Source organism: Pantherophis guttatus, chromosome 3 (genome assembly GCF_059756535.1).
Source record: "Pantherophis guttatus breed Tessera chromosome 3, ASM5975653v1, whole genome shotgun sequence".
Lineage (NCBI taxonomy): Eukaryota > Metazoa > Chordata > Lepidosauria > Squamata > Colubridae > Pantherophis > Pantherophis guttatus.
In genome coordinates, this window is record NC_142065.1 from 124,370,031 (window position 1) to 124,395,290 (window position 25,260).

The 25,260-nt window shown below is 41.3% G+C and overlaps 1 protein-coding gene across 3 annotated transcripts in view; it reads left to right on the forward strand.

The window, feature by feature from the left end:
• SEMA5A (semaphorin 5A) overlaps window positions 1–25,260 on the forward strand; it is a 228,959-nt gene that overhangs the window by 82,261 nt on the left and 121,438 nt on the right. For 2 of the 3 annotated variants that reach the window (XM_060691100.2, XM_087890209.1), the window contains 2 exons: window positions 6,032–6,131; window positions 23,548–23,593. In XM_060691100.2, coding sequence (XP_060547083.1) covers window positions 6,032–6,131; window positions 23,548–23,593 — 146 coding nt within the window. Of the gene's footprint in view, window positions 1–5,072; window positions 6,132–23,547; window positions 23,594–25,260 lie in introns of all 3 variants that reach the window. The other variant, XM_087890210.1, reaches the window with a different exon arrangement.

The following is a 25,260-nucleotide window of genomic DNA, read 5'->3' on the forward strand; positions in this document are numbered from 1 at the left end:
TATTTCCTTTCGATAGTCAACATTTAATGAAGAATCAGCAGCCACTATGATGTCATGGTTTCTGCAATCCAGACAACAAGCCTGAGGAAGATATTTCCTCAAGTAGCAGGATTTTGATCAACTCCAAAACAAATACGAAGTTGCTACTGCAGCAGAAGGCAGCAGTTGCCATAATTGTCTGGGCTTACAAACTGCATAGGAGACCTCCAAGGGAGATGAGGCTGCCTGGGAAGCTGGAGATGACAAGACAATGGCAATCCACTTCTGTATTATTGCCGAGAAAACTACTCATTTATTTCCATGAAGTCACTGGGAATTGAGCTTTACACGAAATGTATGCATGAGGAGCTTTTGGGTACCTCCTGCTGACAGCAGTTTTTCTTAATGCCAATTCATTCCTCCACTTACAGCAATTCTCCCCAAAAGACTTCTCCAAAAGCTATTCATAAATTAGGATAATCTTCAGTGTAGCATTAAATATAGCACAGCAGGAAGGCAGTTATAAAAAAGATAACAGACGCTCACGCACTCACACACCCACACGCATACCCCTAGATACATGCATCATGTTTATGTTAATATTTAAATTTCAGATATTCAACTTTAATCAAAATGTTGCATATTTTTCAGTTACTGTTTACAGTATAACATTGTGTACCTTGATGAAAAAGAAGCCCAATTTGGTACACAGGTGGTCCTTGACTTACGATCACAATTGGGACTGGAATTTCAGTCACTAAGCAATGTAGTCATTAAGTGAGTCACATCTGATTTTACGTCATGATTGTTAAAAGAATCTGACTTCCCCCATTGAACTTGCTTTTTGGAAGACCCCTGGGAAGGTTTTAAATAGAAATCATATGATTAAAGGACACTGCCTTTACTATTTTTATAAATGACTCAAAGTGGCAAACATACACCTTTCCTCTAATATTTTCCACACAACAACAACAACCCTGCTGAGTTGGGTTGCACGAGTGTGATTGGCCCTAGATCACCCAGCTGGCTTTCATGCCTAATGAGGGCTTAGAACTCAAAGTCTCCTGGTTTCTAGCCTGGTGCCTTTAGATCAGGGGCCTCCAGCCTTGGCCACTTTAAGACTTGTGGACTTCAACTCCCAGAATTCCTCAACCAGCTTTGCAGCTTTGCTGGCTGAGGAATTCTGGGAGTTGAAGTCCACAAGTCTTAAAGTGGCCAAGGTTGGAGACCCCTGCTTTAGACCATACTGGCTATAAATACATACAGGTTGCCAAGTACCTGAATTATGATCACATGAATGTGGGGACACTGCAATGGTATAAATGGTATAAATATGAGGATTGGTCCTCAGCCACTTTTTTCAGAGCTGTTGTAACTTCAAATGGTTGTTAAAGGAATAGTCACGATTACCTGCAGTGGGACAGTTTGGAAACCCATACAGAGTTGAACTGGAGATCATCCAGGGCAGTTTCCAACCTGAGTGCCTCAGGTTGTATGGGTTTGAACAAAGGCTGAGAAATCAATGTCACTCTGTGGCATAAATGTAGATAAATCGAAGGAGAACTCCTGGATCTGAAGGCAGAACAATTTTGCCACATTTTTCAAAGACTCCTGGAATTACCCTGTTGACATATGGAAAGGGAAAGCATTTTGTTTCACTGCTCGTATGAAACTGTATTTTTGATTGAGCATGTAGACTAGTGAAGGTGACAAATCTGTCACTTCACATTGAAGCTTTTGGGTAACTGGGGAACATTCTGTTATGCTGGAAGGGAGTTGGCATATTTCAAAGCATTAAGTGTTAAATGTTCCACTTCACGTCTCTTTCTTAGTGAAGCAGACCATTTGCTTTCAGTATCAAAACTGATTTCAAAAACAATAACTGATAAGGCAAGGAAATGGAATAGAAATGGAAATTGCAAGGAAATTAGTAGGTAAACAGCAGATTGGAAGGGTTGCATTCACACCCTGTGGTGTTACTTGTGTACCATATGTCTTTAAAGACTGTTTGGAAGCTACACTTGGTGCAAAACACCCACTTTATCTTCTCTCCAGGGTGGAAACCAAAATAAGGGGAGATAGTTTCTTAAGCACCAATAGCAAGTAATTATTTATTGTCTAGAAACACATGTTTTGGACCGTTCCTTCATCAAGGGCATTCTACAAGAAACCCTTACAAACAGTTTATGTGGTTTTATCCATGTAAAAACATCTGTGTCTAAAAGCAATATCCAGTACATAATAAACATATTAAATAACCAGATGGCCTCTTGCGGAGAGGCAGGAATCTGAGCAACCCACTGCTGAAAAGTTACCAACCCATGAACTAAATTAAGCCTCTTAGGGTAATTATCCAGAGTTTTGGGCTGGAGACCACTGGTATCCTGACTTCTTAGGAGAAGTCATGCTTGTTTTGAATTTATATCCAATGTAGCAACAAAGTATATGAGGATAATAAACTGAGTTTGAATCTTATCGAAACAGACCTGGCTGAGTGTGTGGTTCCCAGTTGGACAGTTTGCCTATTACAGGGATCCTCAAACTTTTTAAACAGGGGGCCAATTCACAATCCCTCAGACTGTTGGGGGGCTGGACCGGCTGGGTGGGTGTGGTTAGGTGATCATGTGACTGGGTGGAAGTGGCCAATTTAGCAGTCCATTAAACAATATACACAAATTAAACTTTAATTTGCTTTGCTCCTGGGGGTGTTTTATTTGCTTTTATTTCCATGTTTCGCTTTTGGTTGACTTTTTTTTTTACTAGTTCGTTTTTTAAGTTGTATAGAAGTCTAGTGGTCCACTTCAGGAAACTCAGATTTGCAGCAATTCTTCTCAGTCCCAAGGAGCTTACAATCAACAAGTCTCTCCCTCCCTCCCTCCCTCCCTCCCTCCCTCCCTCTCTGTCTCTGTCTCTGTCTCTCTCTCTCTCTCTCCCCCTCCCCCTCCCTCCCTCCCTCCCTCCCTGACATATGGAGGGGGATAAGCAGTGTACTGAAGACCAGCTGGCTGGCAGTGAGGCGGGCCAATCCCATGATCTCCCCAAAAGTAACACATCTCTTGTTGCTTGAAACTTGAAGACTCAAGGCAGTCCTCGCCTCCCTTTGCCTCAGGCTCCGAGCTGTAAGCTGCATCAGAAAGCACTACAGCAGAGAGAAGCAGCTGTCCATAGCAGCTAGGAATCTCAAATACGGCCGCTGGTTGGAGCTACTAAACAGGCAGTCAAGCTGAAGGACTCCATCCCATCACTGGGAGTCCAGGCGACTCAGCGATTGGCAAGCGGCCGGGCTCCTTGAGAGACAAGTTCATGGGGGGCCGATCTAGTACCTAGGTTGGCTACAACACAATGTTCATTCTTGGCCGTATTTGAGATTCCTAGCTGCAATGGACACCAAAGCTAGGGTTGACCCTGGCCGCTTCTCTCCACTGCAGTGCTTCCTGGACATGACTTACAGCTCCGAGCCCAAAGTGGTGGTAGGCGAGGGCTGCCTTGGTGCCCCCAGCTGCAGGCTCATAACTGTCCATAGAGGATGTTCTCGAATTGGCACCGAGACCAGGGCCCTGGGAGGGCATGGGGGAAGACTTTTACGGCTTTATTTATGCCTCACAGAAGCAGCTCTGGGGGGGGCGAGAGCACCCAGCACCCAGCTTGCCCTCCCCTCCCCTCTGCCTCCGGTTCCACATCCAACCCACGATCAGGGGATGCACCACTTTTGGGCTAGTCCAGCTGGCAGGTGGGTGAGCCAATGACCAGCTGGCTGGCGGGGCATCACAATACAGGCAGCCTGCAGTCTCTGTAGGAAAAGCAACTGACATCCAGGAGGTGAGAATGAGGCGCCGCTGCCGCCGCTGTTGCCAGGGGCAAGTGCAGCAGGGTGTCACTCTGCTGGGTGATCCTGTGTGAAGAAGGGGGTGGCCGCTAGCAAGAGAGGGGAGAGTGCGAGGTTGATGCTTCTGGGATGAGGGGAGCCAGAAAGTGTCTGGGTTCAGTTCACCCAGCCTCTCTTCCTCTCACAGCCTTTTCTCTTCCTGCACAGCCCTCCTGATCTTTGAGACTGCGGCCAGGGTGGTGGGAGAAGGGAGGCGAGAGCACGGGAGATGGCGGTATTGGAGTCCTCCCTGGCTCTTCCTCAAAGCTGCCCTGACCTAAGTGGGCAAACCCGTGTGAAGAAGGGGGCGGCAGCTAGCAGAGAGGGGAGAGTGCAAAGGTGGGACAAGGGGAGCCAGCAGCATCTCCCTCCGCCAGCTGGCTGCAGCTGCTCACCCACCCATCCACCATCCTGGGAGCTGTGGCTGTGCCGGCAGCATCACCCCTTCGCCAGCTGGCCCTGCCCTGCCCACCCACGCCCTTCAGCCTTACTTTTGCGGCAGCAGCGGTGCGATGAGCGTTGATCTGTTGAAATGAGAACTGGGAAGTGCGGCTGGACAGTGGAAGATAAGGGTGATGGCTGGAGGAGGAGTGGGGCGATGTGGGCAGTGCAGCCTTGCGGTAAGCAAGGCACCTCCTCCCCAGAGCCCCCGTCAGTCGGGAAAAGCCAGCCACATGAGGAGTGGCTGGGAGGAGATGGGTGAGGGGCGGGGCTGAATCACATCACTCCATGGGCTGGATACATTCAGTCGGCAGGCCATATCTGGCCTGCGAACCCCTGGCCTATTAAATAGTGTATTTATTTTATTTAGATTTATTTATCATATTTAAGAACCACGTATTGCCCCTCACAGAGCTGCATTCTCTCTTTTTTTAAAATAGGTGTACAGTATGGAGGTTATCCTAAAACTATTAGCATCACTGGAGTCCCAAATGGCCAGGCTAAGCTGCACTATTAGACTCATGTTTAGATTATGAATCTGAGTATAAATAACCAGGGAGCAAGTTCTACAAAAATAGAAAGATGATGAATAAGTCTACAATTTCTTACATTGACTTTATCAAAGCTACAACTCTATAGAGACTACAGCTGGTCCAAAATATGATGGACAGGTACTGAGTCTGCCGTACCTCTGCCCTGCCTGCAAGTAAGCTACTGAGCCAAAATTGAGGTTTGTCTTGAAGGCCTTAAAGAAGTAATTCCTGACAGGATGCCTTCTTCATTACAGCCCTTGTTAGTTGCTAAGATCTGTATGAGCAGAGAACTGCAGAGAAGCATCTGATGATTGCCTGTGGCAAACCCTCCCTGTGGAACGTCTTCCCTACTGACATCCAGGGAGTTTCTACTATTCTATATCTGAGGCATCTGCTGGAAACCTATCAGTTTACCACTGACTTCCCTTTATGAATGCCAGATGAGTCTTTTGATTTTGTCCCTCTTCCTTTTAATGAGCAAATGTTATACTGTTTTTAAATCATTAGCTTTTAGTACTGCATTTTATGTTTTGAAAATTGTTCTGAAATGCATTACCACAGGAAATGGTATAAAAATGAGTTTGGCAAATTCTCAGTATCCCAGATGTGTCTACCAACTCAAAAAGTTGGGATTCCTGGCTTAGAACTTCATTTTTTTCAAAAGAGGCTCTTCTGAAAATGCATCTAGGTTTGGATGGCAGTTTATTGAGCAGACAGGAGGCTGCTTTCCCTAGCATCACCCTTGAGTGATGGAATGCAGACGTAGAAATGTATATGCTCCTAAAATGATCAGAAGTATCTCAGATCCTTCACTGCCTCTTTGCTGCTTGTCGTTTTTCAGTGCAAGTCTAAAACTGCTGTTTCTTTGGTTATTTATAAAAGTTAACATTCATATTAATATTAAAGAGTAATATTCTATAAAGCAGAGAATGGGAGAAAAGGTTGACAAGGTGAGTTTGAGTGTCTTGTAATTTTCCCTAGGTCTGATGCTGACAATGTTTACATTTATTAAGAGGCTCATGGAAAAAAAATAGGAAGGAAGGTAAAGTCTGGGTCTACAGAAACCCAGAACAGAATTGAAGTCATTAGTCACTTCTTTTAATTTTATAAAACTGTTGAGTTCATTGGTATAGATAAAATGATTTGATAGCACCAAATGAAAATAAATGCTAATAGTATGAATATTATGACTATTTTCTTTCTGTTCTTGTAGAACTGGCTCCTTGGTTACATGTGTTCAGATCGGAAAGTGCTGTTGACTTCTCTCAAATAACATTTGATCCAAGACAAAAAGAATTGATTGTTGGCGCAAGGTGAGATGCTATTTTTAAAATGTACCTTTTATTTTCCAAGTGCATTTGCGTTAAAAAAAACTGGGTTATATTTCTCTGTTATACTATGTTTTTAAGGCATGGGTAAGCAAGCTGGCATTTTCCTGAGGTTTTGGGATTTTAAGTTTCCATCAGTCCTATGTGGTTGTTGCCCAAAATGTGTGCGGAGTATTAGGTGAATTAAATTAGATGTATGAAAAAGAATTGTGACACTTGTGTTTATGATTTTCCACTCTCAGTATGTGACAAAGGCCCCTTTCCAATTTCAGTATGTAAATTCAGGCATTTCTCTGAATACACAGTGGCTTGAAATTGGATAAAGGATGAGCTTGCACGTGATAACCATGCTACTTCATCTCTGTGATTTTTCTTTTCTTTTATTACAATGGTGTAAATCATGATAGATTGCATTATTTCAATGTAGTTTTTAATTCATTGTTTATATAATGTGATTAAAATTATTAGCACTCTATTGTTTGAAAAGGCAGGGGGCACGATGGCTCAGCAGTTAAAGATGCTAAGCTTGTCAGCTGGAAAGCTGGCAGCCTGAATTTGAGATCTGAGCACTGTGTGATGGGGTGAGCTGCCGTTACTTGCCCCAGTTCCTGCCCTCCTAGCAGTTCGAAAGCCAACACATGCAAGTAGATCAATAGGTACCACTTCAATGGGGATGTAACAGTATTCTGTATGCCTTGGGGTATTGTCATGCTGGCCACCTGACCACAGAAATGTCTTCAGAAAATGCTGGCATTCTCTCAGCTAAAAAACAGAGATGAGCACTGTTCCCTGGAGTCAGACATGACTGGATAGAGGAAACCTTTGCCTTTTGTTACCTATATGAAAAGGTTACAGTATTGAAAAAAAAAGGAGAAAAATAAAATTCTTTACTAACTCTTAGGAAGTTAAGAAAGTAATTTTGAAAGCTTCATTTCCCTCTTGCCTTCCTGACTTTCAATGCCTGAAAATAATTGCAGGCTTCAGGCTGAGCTTAGAAAAGTAACTGCTTTAGAAAGTCAATAGAATCTAGTTTTCTTAGAAATGTTTAGAACTTCAGGCAAAGCTGTACAATCAGGTGAATTACATGATGTAGTTCTGGCTAAAATATATCTGTTCTGACTAGCAGCACTGAGTAACAAGTTTGAAGGCTCCCCCTCCCAAATAATCAGCCTAGCTTCAACATGTGGCACCTTTTATTACTTTAGCTGAGAATAATTTCTGCTGACTTGGTAACTTTCAGATAATATTTTATAAAGGAAAGTTATGAAGCATCTCATCTTATTCTAAAGCAGGGATGTCCAATCTTGGCAACTTTAAGACTTAGGGAGTGACCCTAACGGTTTGAGATCATGTAATTTCATAACAGAGATGTTATTATTCACGATTAATGTCAGTATTATTTTTAATTTAAGTTGCCAAGATTGGGCACCCTGGGTTAAAGTGAAGACAGATATACCAGTTTAGAAAGATTCACACCATCTTCAGTGAGTACCAACATGCCCTTCTCTCCTGAGGTGATCAGTGGAAACCAGACACATCAGGTTATATGAACCTAGTTATAAAGTGGATACTAATGCTGTCAAAATAGTTTTGAAATTGTGTTTTAAAACACAATTTCAAAACTATTTTGACAGCATTAGTGTGCAGTATTTTTACAGCATTAGTGTGCAGTATTTTTAAATTAAGTGGACATGAATGTGGATTATAAAACATACTACTCTTCTGAAGCATAGGATGATGGATCAGAATGATGGATGAGTTAGTATTCTCCTGCTAGTATTTCTGCACATCATGTGCATTTATGACGCTGGCTAAAATTATAGAAAAACCTACTGGGATTGTGCAAGTTCTTTTTTTTTTTTCCTTTCTCCTCCCTCTTTCTAAACGGGCAATTTCCATTAGGGGTGAATTCTGCCATTCTGCTCTAACTCTAGGTTCTTGCTAGGTTCAATCAACCCAGAGAATGAAAACTGCAAACAGTAATAGAGTTAGCTAAATCTGCATGGCAAATTCTTAATTTATGATTCAGATGTCAGCATACTGGTTTCCCCCCTTTTATTATCCTAGCTTTGGTTTCAACTGTCTTCAAATTCTACCTGTTGTCCTAGACCTAGGTATCAGGTCAAACTGAACTTTAATAATAGTGTTTTCAGGAAGTGGCTTTGGCTTCAAGACAACCCCAACCCCAACCCCAACCCACAAGAGTTTGTGGCATCATCAACAGTTGCATGGACAGGACTTCCGGTTTGCTGCTTGTCCCCGCTGGACGCTCCTTCGGGATCGTCGAACCCACTGCCTTTAAGAGCCGCCTTTTTCAGCAGAATGGCGGCTCGAAAAAACTCCGTTTCCATTAGGAAACGGAGATAGAGCCGGCTGGGGTGGGTAGAGTCCTCTGCCTAATCCCAAAAGTTTTTTATTTACTTTTGGGAGGGAGCGGAAGAGACTCCCCGTATCCCCAGCCGATGCTCCGGGCTCTGGGAAATCTCTGCTACACGCAGAGCTAGGGGGCAAAAGCAAGCCTGTAAATCTGTCAAATAAATTAATTAAAGAAGATATGAGCTGGACCTCTGATCCTGAAGCGCAAGTATTTTTTTTTAATTCTATTTTGCCTAAGAAGTGAAGTGAAGGGAAAAAAGTTTTTTTTAAATGGCGATTGCTGCTGGGGCTTGAAGAGAGGCTGAAAGGGAAACTCCTTCCGTTTTCAATTACAAAGTAGCGGAATGAATACTTTTGGCTGTAACTGAAGGCAAAACCTCACTCTCACTTCTGTTTTTTTTTCCTTTTTTTTCCTTGGGGATCTGATATTGATCTTGGTTGGAAAAAAGTTTTTTTTTTCTCTTTTCCAGTAAATTTTGTCTGCGTGGAAAAATGGCACTGAGACTTATAAAGCTAGACAAACAGGCAGTGGGGGGGGATTCCCCCATTAATAAATCACATCAACAAGTTTTAACTCTCCAGTCTCAGAAACCTGACTTTAATATAATAGAATTTCTTCTTGAGGAGATTGTAAGAAGGGATGAGATTGTGAATCAGCAACTTGAAAAATTTAAGTTGGAAATCAAAGAAATTGGTGAATTGGTGAAATCTAAGTTTGGTTTTTTGGATCGAAAGATTTTAAAAACAGCTAATGGCTTAGCAGACTTTGTGATTCAGTTGGATGCAAATACTAAATTATTAGAGTCTAAAATGAAAGAAACTGAGGAGAATTTGGATGACAAGATCCAAAAAATTAAAAAGGATTTGGCAAACACTCAGGATAATAGCTCAGAAGACAAACTTAAAATGGAGGCTGATCAAAAGACTGGTAATGAAGAAAATGTACAACAGAGGATTGAAAGAGAAGTTTTAATGATCCAACACAATTTTACAGAATATGCAATTAGACTGAGAGGTCTGCAGGAAAATGACAGAGATGATTTAAGGAAGATATCTTCTGAAATTCTGGCTGGGATTTTAAAGGTTCAACCTGATGAAGTGTTTTGCAGGATTGACAGAATTTATAGAATAAACTCCTGGTTGGCAAAACAAAGGCAATTGCCTAGAGATGTGGTGATTTATTTTACAGACAGAGAAATTAGAAATAATATTGTGCAGAATTCTTATAATTCTACTTTGCAATTTCGTGGAAGAAAGATTTGGATTTTTAAGGAACTCCCGCCCAAGATGTTAATGGAGAGGAAGAAATTTGGTTTTCTAGTGAATGAGTTAAAAAAAAGGAATATTCTATTTAGGTGGGACGTCCCAGTTGGTTTAATATTGAGACACCAAGGAGTAAGATACCAACTGAATACTGTCGAAAAAGCGGAAGAATTTTATCAAAAAATTTTAAAAATAAATTTAACATCTTTAGGCATAACACAGGACAAGCAAAAGGAGCTGGAAATAAAGGGAAAACATCAAATTACAGAGGCTGTGGTAGATAAACTGTCTTCGGACTCCTTGGATACCCCAGCTGGACTGTCTATAAATTTGAGAGCAGTGTCATCTGATTGTAATGTGATGAATTATCAAGTTACAGACAAGTGCGTAAATCAACCAGTTGATATACAAGTGATGGAAAAGACATATGAGATAATAAAACAAAACCAACAAGATCAATTTACAAAGCAGAATGACAACCGATCAGCTGATACACAACTTGTAGGAAGGAAATCTGGATGGAAATGCAACCCGCAAAAGAAAAAGAAAAGAAACAGATCTCGTAGAAATAGTAGTTTCTAAACCAAGCAACAGTGAAGCCAGGGATTTTAAAAAATAAATGAATATGTGAAAAGATATTGGAGGCGAATTATCGTTTAATACTATCTTGAGGAAAGTGGCAGATCTCTGCAATGCCGTGATTTTGGGATGTGGAAAGAGCCTTACATTGTTGGATTTGAACTATCTATTTTGGATTTCTTTTACCGATAAATATATTATAATTATTTTGAGTTACAAGGCAAGAGAGTCATGCTGGGGCATGCAGAAGATCTGGCTGTTACCCACTAAGATGATGGGAATTTATAATCCTGATGAAAACCACAATTACAACTATATGGAATATAATTATAATGTCACTCGGGTGGTTGTTTTTACTTTTATATATACATGAGGATATTCATTATTGATGGGGGCAGAAGATGACTGAAGATTTTGAATAAACTGTTGCACCAGGATGCTATGTTACCCTATTATGGATGATGGATTTAACAATCTAGTGGAAAGACATCAAAGAAGATACTAAATGAATTATAAATTTAAAGTTATTGTCTTTTCTCTTTTTATAAAATGGAATGTATATATAGACATATGTATAATTTAGCAGAGTGGGCAGTGGATTATATTTAGAATTGTAGTGTATGGTAATCTTGCAGGAAACTGGGTTGAAATAGGCTAGTTTAGTGATTGATTAGTTTAAGAAAAAGGATTTTTAAGTCATATATTTTGGGGAGTGGAAGAATTGGATAGAACTGAATAAATGTTAAATTTGGAGAAGGCTGCTTTGAAATGTTATATTAATATATATAAAAGATTAAAGGTTATGTTGTTGTAATAATAATAATAATATTTTATAAGTTTGGGGGAGGAGAAAAAGGGTAGATTATTGCGAAAAGCGGAGTTATAAGAATATTATGCTAAGGGTCAGTACTTTGAGGAGTGAGTAAGGGCATGGTAAAATATTATGTAATTAATTATGAATTAGCTTATTGTTGTGAAGAAGAAGTCACAGGGGGGGATGGGTGGTGAGGGGGGGTTAGGGAAGAGGGGGGGAAAGGGGGAAAAACTTGTATTTGAAAACTTTTTCAATAAAAAAAAAACAGTTGCATGGACAGGCTTCCGGTTTGGCTTCCGTCGCCGCCAGACGGTCCCTTGAGACCGCCAGCCCCGTCGCCCGTAAAGAGCCGCCTTTACAGCTGAAAGGCGGCTCGAAAAACTCTGTTTCCGTAAGGAAACGTGAGACAGAGCCGGCGAGGGCAGGTAGAGCCCTCTGCGAAGTCCCCAGAGTTCTTTTTTACCTCTGGGGAGGAAGCAGGATGAGGCTCCCTATTTTCCTCGCCGCTGCTCTGGGCTTCGGGAGAACTCTGCGCTTTGCAGAGCCAGGCGACGGGAGCAGACCAACTAACGAAAACTAACAGACTCTCTGAATAAGTAGGATGAAATCCGGACCTGGGACCCTAAATTGCAAGTACTTCTAACAACCCTAAGACTGACTTTAAAAGTAAAGAAGAGTGGAAGGGGGGGAAAAAGAAAAAAAGAAAGTTTAAAATGGCAACTGGCTGAGGCTTGAGAAGAGCTGAAAGCGAAAGTCCTTCCGTTTGACTAGTTTAATATGTTACAAAGTAACTGAGATAACAGCGCTGGCTAGAAGTGAAGCGAAAAATTCTTATTTCATGCTTCTTCCTTCTTAGAGACTTGATATTGATATTGTTTGGAGAGAAGTTTTCTTCTTTAAAGGGGGAAAAAAGAAAAAAAATCTGCTTGTGTGGCAGGATGGCGTTAAAACTCACAAAGCCAGACAACCAAGCTGTGGGGGGGGGGGCTCCCCCATTTATAAACCACATGAACAAGTTTTGAGTTTGCAGATGCAGAGGAATGGCTTTAAAGATCTAACGCAATTTGTATCAGAGGAGATGGCAAGACATGATGAGATTGTGAACCAGAACCTTGAAAAATTTAGACAGGAAATTAAAGAGTTCAACAAAAGTATGATAAATTCAAGCAAAATATGATAAGTTTTTTAGACGCAATGATAAAGATGGATGAAAAGTTTAATTCAGAAATAGAGTCTAATATGAAGGAAGTTGATTATAAGATTCATAATTTGGATAATAAAATACAAAGAATTGAAAATGATTTAACAATGATTCAAGAAAATAGCTCAGAAGTAGAGTCCAAAATAAAGGAAGCTGACTACAAGACTTACAATGCAGATAATATAAAACAAAGGATTGAAAATGAAGTTATAATGATGCAATTCAGATTTATGGAATTTGCGGTCAGAATTAGGGGAATACAAGAAGATAAAAGAGAAGATTTGAGAAAGATGTCTGCTGAAGTTCTGGCTGGGATTTTAAAGGTTAGTCCTGAAGAGGTATCCTGTAAGATTGATAAGGCCTACAGAGCAAATTCTTGGGTGGCAAAGCAAAGGCAGTTGCCTAGAGATGTGGTGATTTATTTTACCGATAAAGGAATAAGAAATGATATTGTACAAAAGTCTTTTAACTCCACTCTTGAAATGTATGGAAGGAAGATTTGGATATTTAAAGAGCTGCCGCCCAAGATGTTAAAAGATAGAAAGGATTTTGGTTTTTTGGTGACTGAGCTAAAGAAACAAAACATCCCATTTAGGTGGGATGCTCCAGCTGGAATAATATTGAGATATCAAGGAGAAAGATATCAACTAAATACTGTTGAAAAAGCAGAAGAATTTTATTATAAGGTTCTTAAAATGGATTCAACATCTCCATGTATAATACACGAGGGGAATAAAGAAAAGCAAAATCAACAAGAGATTGAAACCCAGGCTAAGCAGATGGAGGTGGAGGTAATGGAAAAACAACAAGTTACAGAGGCTTTTGTGGATGAGCCGCTTATGGATTCTCCTTCAGAGGTTATAGTTGGATTACCTATAAATATAAGAGAGGCGGCTTTGGATTCTAATGTGATGACTTATCAAGGTACAGACCAGCATGGAAATCAATCAGTTGATATACAACTCCTAGAAAGGCAACCAGGATGGAGATCTAAACCACAAAAAGTTAAGAAAAGAAGAAGCAGGTCCTACAAAAATAAATTTTTTTAGACTAAACAACAGTGTAATGCCAGTTACTTAAGAGACGATTAAAAACATGAAAATATAGTTGAGGCAAAGTATTGGTTTATACTATTTTGAGGAGAGTGACAGATCTCTGCAGTGCTGTGCTTTTGGGATGTGGAAGATGGCCTTTAATTGAGTGGATTGGAACTTTCTATTTTGGACTCTTTGACAAATGGATTACGTTTATGCTGAGCTATAAGGCAAGAGAACTATGGGACTGGGGCATGCAGAAGATCTGGTTGTTACCCTAATATGGTGGTTGGAATTAATAATCTAGATGAAAGACATTACAGAAGACACTATATGGAATATAAATATAAAGTCACTCGGGTGGTTTTTTATATACGAAAACATTTATTATTGATGGGGGCAGATGGTAATTGAAGATACTGAATATACTGTTGGAATTAGAATTTGATGTTACCCTAACATGGGTGATGGAATTAACAATCCAGTTGAAAGACATTACAGAAGATACCATATGGATTACAAGCTTAAAGTCATTTGAGGATTTTATCTATATATGGAAATATTTTTTAGTGGTGTGGGCAGAAGAACAAAGATATTGAAAATATTATGTATGGTAGACCTGCAGGAAAGTGGGTGGAGATAGGCTAGCTTACTGATTGTTTAGTTTAGGAAAAGGGATGTTATGTTATATTAATATACGTAAAAGATTTGAATTAAGAGATATATCTATGGGGGAGGAGGAAATGGATAGATTATGAGTTGAAATTGCCAAATTAGGATTTATTACATAATTTTACAGCTGAATGTTGCTTTGAAATGCATAGTATAAGGGGGATATAATAATATTGTTAGAAAGAAAGGGTCAGCATATGGGGGGTGGAGTAAAAAGGATGGTAAAGTATTATATAATCTGTTATTAATTTGGGTTTTATTCTGGAGAAGCCACAGGGGGAGGGGAGGGGGAGGGGGGGTTAGGGAGGAGGGGGGGGAAAGGGGGAAAAATCTGTATTTGAAAAACTTTTTCAATTAAAAAAAAAAAACAGTTGCATGGACAGACCGAAAGCCTTAACTGCATATGTTGAAACTGTAGTTCTAATGAAAATTTCACATCATCAGGGAGACATTACAGATAGCCCTCAATTTACAATCATTGAGCCTGCCAAGTTTGGTCATAAATTGTAATGGTCATAAAGTAAGTGACTGTGACTGTCTTGATTTTTGTGGCAGTCATTTAGCAAACATGGCAGTGGTTAAGGAAATGTGGCAATCATTACACAAACCCATTGCTATGGGGCGTTTTTGCTGGAAACCAGAAGTAAACACTGGTTTTCTTCAGAAACTTTTGAAATCATGGTCCCAGGACTGTGAGTTGCTGCAAACGACCATAAATGTGGGCCAGTTGCTGAGTGCCCAAAATGGGGGCATCACATCATAACTTCGAAAGGTTACTAAGCAACCAGTTGTAACTCAAGGACTACCTGTACAGTTATGAAGGAAGACGGCAGAGACAATTACTTTTTTAAAATTACCATTACTAGTCGTGTTTTCAAATGCAGCCTCGCTTTTAAAACACGCTAAGAAAGAATTAATATAAACTTGTAAGCAAAAAACAAAAAACACAGTGATCAATCTTTATAGTCAGTATATTCATCAAAATGTCTACCTTTATCCCAGCAAGTAGCCCTAAGGCCCCATGTGAAATTGGGGGATGAGCAGAGACTGTTTTGCTATTAATATAAGGAATACTGTATGTTTTGACTTTCTAATGGCAAAAACATCTATAGATCTGCTTTCTTTGACAGCTGTCTCCCAGCAACCCCTGTTAAAGGAAGCCAGAAACAGCTCTTGCAGACTGCTGGGTATCTCCTCTTTCAAGCTTCTTGAACGGGTGGTGAACCTGCCTGCCCTGATCCTCTTTTAATCCTACTTGGCTCACTTTTCTATTCCCTTTCTGTTTGTCTTTGGCTTTAGCCCAATCTAGCTTTAGCTCTACTGCCCTGGCTTGCGACCTATACACAAATCAAAACTGTCCAAAATAATGTGCTATAAAAATGATGCTTTTGAAATAAGTGTTAAAGCCAAATGCTTACAGTATAAAATTGGACACATTTGCAGCATGAATGGTAGGGTATCAGTGCTTGTAATAAATACTGCTACATATTTTCTCACTTCCTTAAACAGTGGGAAGTTTCAAGAGCAATTCTGTTGAAAATTTAAATTGTTTACTTAGCCTCTTTCATATGTAACCATAGAAGGAAGAGAATTACCGGGGTGTCCACTGAATTGAGGATTACTGTGAGCCTCTTGAAAATGTGAGATCAAAAATGCAGTTGAATGATGACTGTCCAGCATGAGAGTTTGTGTTGTCGTTTTAACACATGGCAGATTTATTGTCCTTGGAGAAAGAGTGCATTTGAAACAGAAACCAGAGTTTTATTTCAGGTTATATTGGACATGAAACTGGTTTGAGGGAAAGAAAAGGTGAAGATTGGGAAGACAATTTTTGAGACTGAGCAGGGAAGAGAACACTTTTCTTCCCTGACTTTCTAATATTTTCTCAGGTGCAAAACTACTGCAAGAAAAAGAAAAAAAAATCTTAAGTAAGATTTTCAAATTGAAATGAAATCTTCCTATTCACAATTTTATAAGCAGTCTTTGTACTATGCAATTTAGGCGTGAGCATTTGATGTTCCATAGGTCAAATGAACCCCTTCAAAGGGGTGTTCAACTGGCTCTTGGTTTCTAACTCAGGCAGGGAAAACATCTCAGAAAGGGAAGTGTCCACTCAAAAATTCCATATTTTCTGCCCCAACCCCATTCTATCAGCCTTGTAAGATAATTGTTGCTTAGGAACAAAGTACATTATTTTTTTAATCAAATCAGTAGAGTAGAATATTTCAGAGAGAAAGTTACCATTCTCTTCTCTTCCATTTTGAAGTATCTAAGCAGGGGTAGAAAATATGCAAGATGTAAGCAGCCCCAACAATCCCTCCTACTCTTTGAACAGAGACTGAATGGTCATCTATCAGAGATGCTTTAATCAATGGATTCTACACTGAGCAGTATAGGACTAAATGGTCACCTTTTGAACTTAATAATTATCTGATGCCTGCCTACCTAAGAAAATGTTTAAATGCCCGAATAAGAAAACGCTTAACTCATAGACTAAGTTAACTTAAACCAAATTAAATAGCCATGAATGGATAATTTTTCATGCTTGTTGTGCTATAGTTTGTATTTAATAAAGTATTAAATGAATTTTAAATGATTTAACGCTAGGATAGCGTTATTGTATTACAACCTAGGAGCTACACATGATTGTATACATCATGCAACTTTACATTGAACTGGGACATGGATCCTTTTAGCCAAGTTCTTTATTTTCTCCAATTGATAAAAAAGGGCTGATCACATTAGTTCCTGAAAAAGAATCATAGCTGTGTGTTGAAACTTATCTTCTGCATTCAAAGAGTCAGACTGAGGCTGGCTATTTGCAGTTAGGAGAACAGATGGCTGGTAATGAGAAATACCCCTGCTGCCCATAGTAAGACATGGCAAGGACAGACGGGCCAATAGTTTCACTTGGTAGAAAGCAGCTCTCCAGGCATCTGACTATACACCTGGAAAGGATGAAAATTGAAATGCACTGGCGCACATGCATTTCTATTTAATTGTGGGTCTTCCTTCATATCATTGCTCAGCATGTCAATCCAGAGATAGCGGACGGGTAAAATAGTATTTTATTCATCACTTAAAGCATAAATGTAAATCTACCAATGAAAACATAATTATCAATGAAAATTGTTAAATGTAGAGTTTTAATTAAAACATTAGATCGTTCCTTAATGTTTGGTTTCATCACATATCAGTGTTCTGTATAGGTTAGTAGATAAAAGTAGAAGCCTATATAGGTATAGTTCATAGAATTGCACATTCAGATACTTAATACTGTTGACCACAATACTGGTGGTCAACAGTATTAAGTATCTGGGGGTGCAGATAATTAACAATCTGAACTGGTCTCTCCACATGTCATCCTTAGTGAATCATATAAACCAGCACCTGCATTTACTGCATCGGATGAGGAGAACACATCTTACTCCTTCTGTCCTGGCCACTTTTTACAGAGGCACAATTTAGAGCGTTTTAATAAACGGCATCGTTGTTTGGTTTGGAGGCAGCAGTGCCTCCAATAGAAAGTCCATACAGAGAGTGGTAAGGACAGCCGAGAAGATTACTAGAAGCTCGCTTCCTGTTATTCAGGATACTGCTTATAAGCTCTATGTGCTCAGAGCTCAAAGCATTTTTAGAGACCCCACACACCCACTTTATGGTCTGTTTCTGTTGCTCCCCTCTGGGAGGAGGTTTCAAAGTATTTCTAGCAGGACTACCAGATTCTGTAACAACTTTGTTTCCTTTGCTATCCGTCTGGTAAACTCACAAGATTTGTTTTTCTCGCCATGTACATATATACATCCAAACTAGACTGTGTTGTTTCTCTATATCGTATAATATATGTGGGTGTATGCATAATTTTGTATTTATTTTGTAGTGTATATTGGAGGTGGTGACCATTTGAGAACTGTAAGCAACAAAATTTCATTTTAATGTATGCTGATTCATGTACATTCAAAGTGACAATAAAGTTATTCTAAATATAAGTCAAAGTCTATTCATTTCATTTTCATTTTTCATTTTATTAAATTTGTATACCGCCCTACTCCCGAAGGACTCAGGGCGGTGAACAGCCATAAAATAAAACATATAAATACAAATTTTAAAATGGAGATAAAACAAATTAAATAAATTTGGCTGAACCATTTTAAAACCCCAATAATTTAAAACCAAATTTAAAATTCCTATTTAAAAAGAGGAAAAGTTTAGGTCAGGCCAGCTTGATGGAATAGGAACGTCTTAAGTGCGCGACGGAAGGTACGCAGATCCGGAATCCTCCGTATCTCGGGGGGGAGCTCGTTCCAGATAGTAGGTGCCCCCACAGAGAAGGCTCTGCCCCTGGGGGCCGCCAGTCGACATTGTTTGGCCGATGGCACCCGGAGGAGCCCCTCTCTATGGGAGCGTACTGGTTGGTGGGAGGCTATTGGTGGTAGCAGGCGGTCCCGCAAATAGCCAGGTCCTAAGCCATGGAGCACTCTGAAGGTGATAACCAAAACCTTGAAGCGCACTCGGAAGACCACCGGGAGCCAGTGCAGCTCGCGCAGGAGAGGCGTTACATGGGAGCGCCACGTCGCTCCCATCACCACCCGCGCGGCCGCACTCTGCACCAGTTGGAGCCTCCAAGTGCTCCTCAAGGGGAGCCCCATGTAGAGAGCGTTACAATAGTCCAGACGGGAGGTGACAAGGGCATGAGTGACCATGCGTAATGAGTCCCGATCCAGAAAGGGACGCAACTGGCGAATCAGGCGAACCTGATGAAAAATCCTCCCGGTCACGGCCGTCAAATGCTCTTCTAAAGACAGCCGTGAATCCAGGAGGATGCCCAAGTTGCGAGCCCTATCTGTGGGGGCCAATGCTTCGCCCCCAATAGTCAGCGATGGCACCAGCTGACTATATCGGGACGTCGGAAACCACAGCCACTTGGTCTTGGATGGGTTGAGCCTGAGCCTGTTTCTCCCCATCCAGATCCGTACGGCCTCCAGGCACCGGGACATCACTTCAAGGGCATCGTTGGGGTGGTCTGGGGTGGAGATGTACAGCTGGGTGTCATCAGCGTACTGATGGTACTCCACCCCGAAACCACAGATTATCTCGCCCAGCGGCTTCACATAAATGTTGAACAAAAGGGGCGAGAGGACGGATCCTTGTGGCACCCCACATATAAGGGGCCTCGGGGTCAACCTCTGCCCCCCTGTCAACACAGACTGCGACCGATCGGAGAGAAAGGAGGAGAACCACCGTAATATGGTGCCTCACACCCCCAACTCTTCCAACCGGTGCAGCATGATACCATGGTCGATGGTATCAAAAGCCGCTGAGAAATCTAATAGGACCAGGACAGAGGAACAACCTCTGTCCCGAGCCCTCCAGAGATCATCCACCAACACGACTAATGCCATTTCCGTGCTGTACCCAGGCCTGAAACCCGACTGGAACGGATCTAGATACGTCATTTCATCCAGGTACTGGGGAAACTGTCGTGCAACCACAGTCTCAACAACCTTCGCCACAAAGCGAAGGTTGGAGACTGGACGATAGTTAGCCAATATTGCCGGGTCCAGGGAAGGCTTCTTGAGGAGAGGTCTCACCACCGCCTCTTTCAAGGCAGCGGGAAAGACACCCTCGCCCAATGAAGCATTTATAATCCCCTGGAGCCAGCCTCGCATCACCTCCTGGGAAGCCAGCACTAACCAGGAGGGGCACGGGTCCAACAAACATGTGGTCGCATTCAGTCTACCCAGAATCCTGTCCACGTCCTCAGGGGTCACAGAATCAAACTCATCCCAGATAACATTCTCAGGACCTGCCTCCGTCATCCCCGCTAGATCTACCCAGTTGGAGTCCAGATCTTCCCAAATCTGAGTGATTTTGTCATACAGATACTGAACAAAATCCTCGGCTCTTCCCTCCAAGGGGTCCTCCCTCGCTTCCTGATGGAGCAGGGAGCGGGTCACCCTAAACAGGGCGGCCGGGCGGTTATCTGATGACGCAATAAGAGCAGCAAGATAAGTGCATTTCGCTGCTTTTATCACCACTAGGTAATTCTTAATATGAGATCTTACCAGTGTCCGGTCAGATTCAGTACGACTGGCCCTCCAACTACTCTCTAGGCGTCTTTTCCGGTGCTTCATCTCCCTCAGCTCCTCAGTAAACCAAGGAGCCAGGTGAGATCGGCGCTGGGTCAGAGGCCGCAAAGGCACGACTCAATCCAGAGCTCCAGCAGCCGCCCTATCCCAGGCGGCCACTAGGTCTCCAGTCGAGGCGTGAGCCAGAACCTCAGGGATTGGCCCAAGCTCCATCTGGAACCTATCAGGTTCCATCAGGCGCCTTGGGCGGTACTATCTTATCGGTTCCGCCTCCCTGCGGCGGGGTGCAGCGGTTCGAAGGTCAAGGCAAAGGAGAGAGTGATCCGACCATGACAAGGGCTCGATGACTATGTCCCCTATCTCAAGATCACTCAGCCACTGTCCAGAGACAAAAATCAAGTCCAGTGTGTTTCCCCCCATGTGCGTAGGGCCATGAATTAGCTGGGTCAGATCCATAGCCGTCATGGAAGCCATGAACTCCCGAGCCACCTCAGACGTCTCACCCACGGACGGCAGGTTGAAATATTCAAAGGGAAAGCTCACATTAAAATCTGACTTTTAAAAAAATAATACTGCAGAATGTCAGAGGTTCCTGCTCATGTTTTCCCCATGAGATGGCATGCTTCTGCTGGTTACTTATCATGACTGATTGTCTTTTATTACTACTAGACTCAGAACTTCTATAACAGCATCTCCAACCTTTACAGCTATGCAGATCGGGATGATGGTGGTGGTGGTTCTATGCATGGAGTGGGCAAGTGCACACACACAGCTTCATTTGTGCAAGTGGCAGGTATGCATGCCTGCCACTTACACAAATAGAAGTGCATGTATACACTTGCCCACCTGTTGTGTGTGCAAGTGGAGTTGCGTGCATGCACATACTTGTCCGCTACGTGCGCGGCCTGATTTTGAATGGGCTGCAGCCCAGTAGTGGGCCACTGCCCGAGGCTCGGGGACCCCTATTCTATAACAAACGAGACACTATCCAAACCATTCTCATGTTCCTACTTCTCCCAGATATTGGGGTTTTCTCAAGCTGAGACTGCAGACAGAAATATTTGTTTTTGTCCCACTTGAGGTTAGTTTATTATGTAAAATCAAAGGGCTTTCAAGTTTCCTACTTCTTACTTGTAATCTAAATACTAACTCATATGTTTGTGTCTCTTTCCTACTTTTTTCCTGCAGCCATCTTCATTTAGGGTTTCCCTGTAATTACAAATTTTGTACAACTACTATCTTATTTCACTCATATACTGTATTTCCACCCCTACATTCTATGTCAACATTCTCATATCGCTATTGTTGTTAGCTGCATCTTTTCCTGTATTTTTAGAGCTCTGAATCATTCTTACTTCCTCATGTCCTAAGCTCTTGCTGCCAAACACAGTTCATTTACATTTGGAAACCTATTCCACTCCCTCTCTAAGGACTTGCAGCATCTGAGCTTTTCCTGCCCACTCTTCCATCCCACTCACCCCCGGAGTCCTCCCAGTCCTTTCTTCCTGGAGCTGGCTTGTAGACCTCTGTGCTCTTGCACTCAAGAGTGGATGCTCCGGGTCCATTTTTGCAGATTTTAGTAGGGCTCTTCCCTGTAGGTCTGGCCACTGGGCAGCTGTTCCAAGGAATGCCATTCCTTGTCTTATCCTGGGACCCCAGCAGTATTAAAACTCCAGATCTTGGGAGGGAAGAAAAGGGCTTGCATATTTGAGGCATCCTTTCACACCTGGCTGCCTTTTAGTGGCTGCTATTTCCATATGCAACGAAGTTCCCTGCATTCCAGTCTAACAGTGTTATTAGCAGAAATCTCAGAGCTGAAGAATATTTGCACATGTCTTCCTTCCCATTCTGTTCTCCTTTGACTTGTAATTTGCATTGCCTCTTGTTCTATGGCTGCCATCTCTAAATTGTGATTTAGGGTACTTGAAAAAAAGGGTGGAATAGAAACTTACTTCTGTTTTAAGTATCAATTCTTCACCTCATGTTGTAAATGAATTTCAGAGCAGAGGGCAAATTTATACCAGGCTTTTCAGTGCCATAAAATGAGTAATAATGATGAGAATGTTTATAGAATGCCTCTATTTCAATTCTATTTGCAATTAAAATGTGACTGAATTGTCTGAAGTTCTCATCCTCTCCACTACCCCAGAACTAAATAACAAAGGCAAAAACCAAAAACCGTAACCACACACTGCCAAGGTTCAACCATTTTGTTGATGAATTTTCTGCTCAAGATCTTGGAGAGCTTTGGAGACTGGGTGTAGCCCATGGTCCACAGGTTTCCCACTGTTATACTTTGTTAAATTAAAGGTGTGTGGGTTTTCACAGTCAGCCAATCAGTCACTTTGTTTCAGTCTTTCACCAGCAAAGGGTTGAGGTGGTTTGGAGGTAATTGACGGCTTAGGAAAGGAGAAGAACAAAATAAATGAAAAAGAAAAAAGAAAAAAAATACACTATCTGTTTACATTGTAAGATTAGGACCCACAGTGAGTTAATTTCTAAAATAATTGGTGTGTGTTTTCTAGAAAGCCAGGCTCATTCTCTGAATTAATATGGTTATGGAGAATTGCAGGAAAAGTAAAAAGGTGGCGGTGAAAAAACAGAATGAACCATCAAGGAATTTTTTTTAAAAAAACTGTATTCCTACAAAATTGTGATGATCTGCAGGTTGTTGGTTCTTAGAAAAAGCAACCTGAAATAACAGCCTGACTACTTACATCTCCCACATTGCTGTGATGTAATTGGCTCGGGCTATGTCCTTATTATATTAATGCAAATGAGAAAATACCCTCTTTCAAACTTTGCCTCCTTCCTTTAGAATGTAATGGTGTATCACACTAGGATATGTAAAAAGTACAATAAGTATTGAACTGCAGCAATCTTTATCAGTAAAGTGAGAGTTATATTTGGAAGGGAGGAGGGAAGGGAAGGGAAGGGAGGGGAGGGAGGGAAGGTAAGTAGGAAGGAAGGAAGGAAGGAAGGAAGGAAGGAAGGAAGGAAGGAAAGAAAGAAGGAATCCAAAGTAGGCTTTGTACTTGAGAAAATACGGGGCTCCTGATGCTTTCATTTCTGGGAATAACAAAACAGGAGTTGGTCCATTCATTAATGCTAAATTCATAAATTCATTCTTTTTTTTGCTAATGAGCCTCAGTTACCGAGGCCACATGTAGAGGGATGAAACCTGATGGCTCTGTGAGATTGTTAGCAAACAACAAACCAGAGTTATTTAGAAAATTGGCTTACTTTTTTGTGCCAGTCAAGCTACACTGTAGAGGGCTTAAGTTTCAGAACCAAGAATATCTTTATTTCTTAGAATTTTAGTTATATTATCTGCATAGTCTGAATAACTGCTATTTCCTCTTTTTCACTCTAGAAATTACTTGTTCAGGCTGCATAGTGAGGATCTTTCTCTAATCCAGGTAAGTTTACCTGTATGGAAATTTTAAAAAGTACAATTTTCATCTTTTTAACTTCATCTTTATTTATAAAGTCAATTAAAATCTCAGCATATTATTTGACTTCTGATGTAGATCAGGAGTGGGCAACTATGACTACTTTAATGACCTGTGGACTTCAACTCCCAGAATTCCTGAGCCAGCCATGGTTCAGTTCAGAAATAAAGAACTTGAAATTCTGTTCCTGTTTCTTCTTAGTTTGAGTCCTTTCCACGTAAATCAATTTTTATTTTATGATAGAGGCGAAATTTGCTGAAATCCAAATTTTTTTATTACCGGTTCTGTGGGCGTGGTTTGGTGGGCGTGGCAGGGAAAGGATACTGCAAAATCTCCATTCCCACCCCACTCCTGGGGGAAGGATATTGCAAAAACTCTATTTCCCCCCGCCCCACTCTGGGGCCAGCCAAGGGTGGTATTTGCCGGTTCTCTGAACTGCTCAAAATTTCCACTACCAGTTCTCCAGAACCTGTAAGAACCTGCTGGATTTCACCCTTGGATAGAGGGGCTATTTTATGATAGAGAGGCTAAAGCAACAGTCATATATAGCATGGAACTGGTATAGCTCAGAAAGCATAAAGGTAGTAAGAACAGATTCAATTTCCCTTCTAGCTTCATTCTGTTCTATTGATAAATAAAAAAAAAATGCATCCATTTGAGTCATTTCCTTGCCAGGTAACGAGGAAGCAGGCATACATTTTTTGTAATCCCGCTCCAGAATTTGAGAATTGACACAGATTCCCTTCCTCATCATCACCACAATTCCAAATGATCCAGAATGAATTGGGCCATTTCTGGAAGCCTTGATTTGACCCTTGAAGTGCATTGTGTAGCCTTTATACAGCCCCAATGATAATTTAAATGAAACCATCTTGGAAAGGCTGTGACTAGGCAAGAGAAGCAGTGCACCACTTTGTCTGCTCTCCAAGAGTACAGTGTTAATGCATAATTTCAAGGTCTCTGCTCTCTTTTCTTCTATCTCATTATGTTTACTTTAGATTCAGATGGGCAACCCCTCAAATAGAATAGAGATGGGTATCTTCTTTTCCACATAAACCCAGCAATTTATCCATTCATTCCTCTTTTGAACTGTGGGAGGCTGATGTTATGTTGAATATAATGGAGTAAGTGAATTGAGAGTGATTGATCTGTGCTCACTTGCTTACTCCATAAAATGCCAAACTAGACTATGGGCTTGTCTTAGTTTGCTAATGGCCTGGACTTCAGACAACAGGACAGTTACTCTGATAGAACCGAGGTTTCAGCATCTCCAATATTGTGATTAGACAATTTTCTGTTAAATTTAGTATTAGAGCTATTTTCCTCTGCAGGACTGGGGGAGTGATATACATGAAAATGACAGAGTATCAGTTGCACTGTTGTGGCCACACTGCTCTTTTTTTTTTTCCTACAGCCTTGTAATGTTCATTTGATAGCTCACTTCATGAATGCTTTGAATGGTTGTGTACAGCTCTCCTGCAAGAGATGTTATAGAAAAGTTTGGATTTGCCAGTATGGGAAATCAATTTTAACAGAGCCAGGCTACTGCCAGTGTAAATGTCAAGTGCCAGGGAAATCAGGAGATTCAGGCAGTTCAAATGAGTATCAAGATTTATGGCAAGCTTATTCTCTCC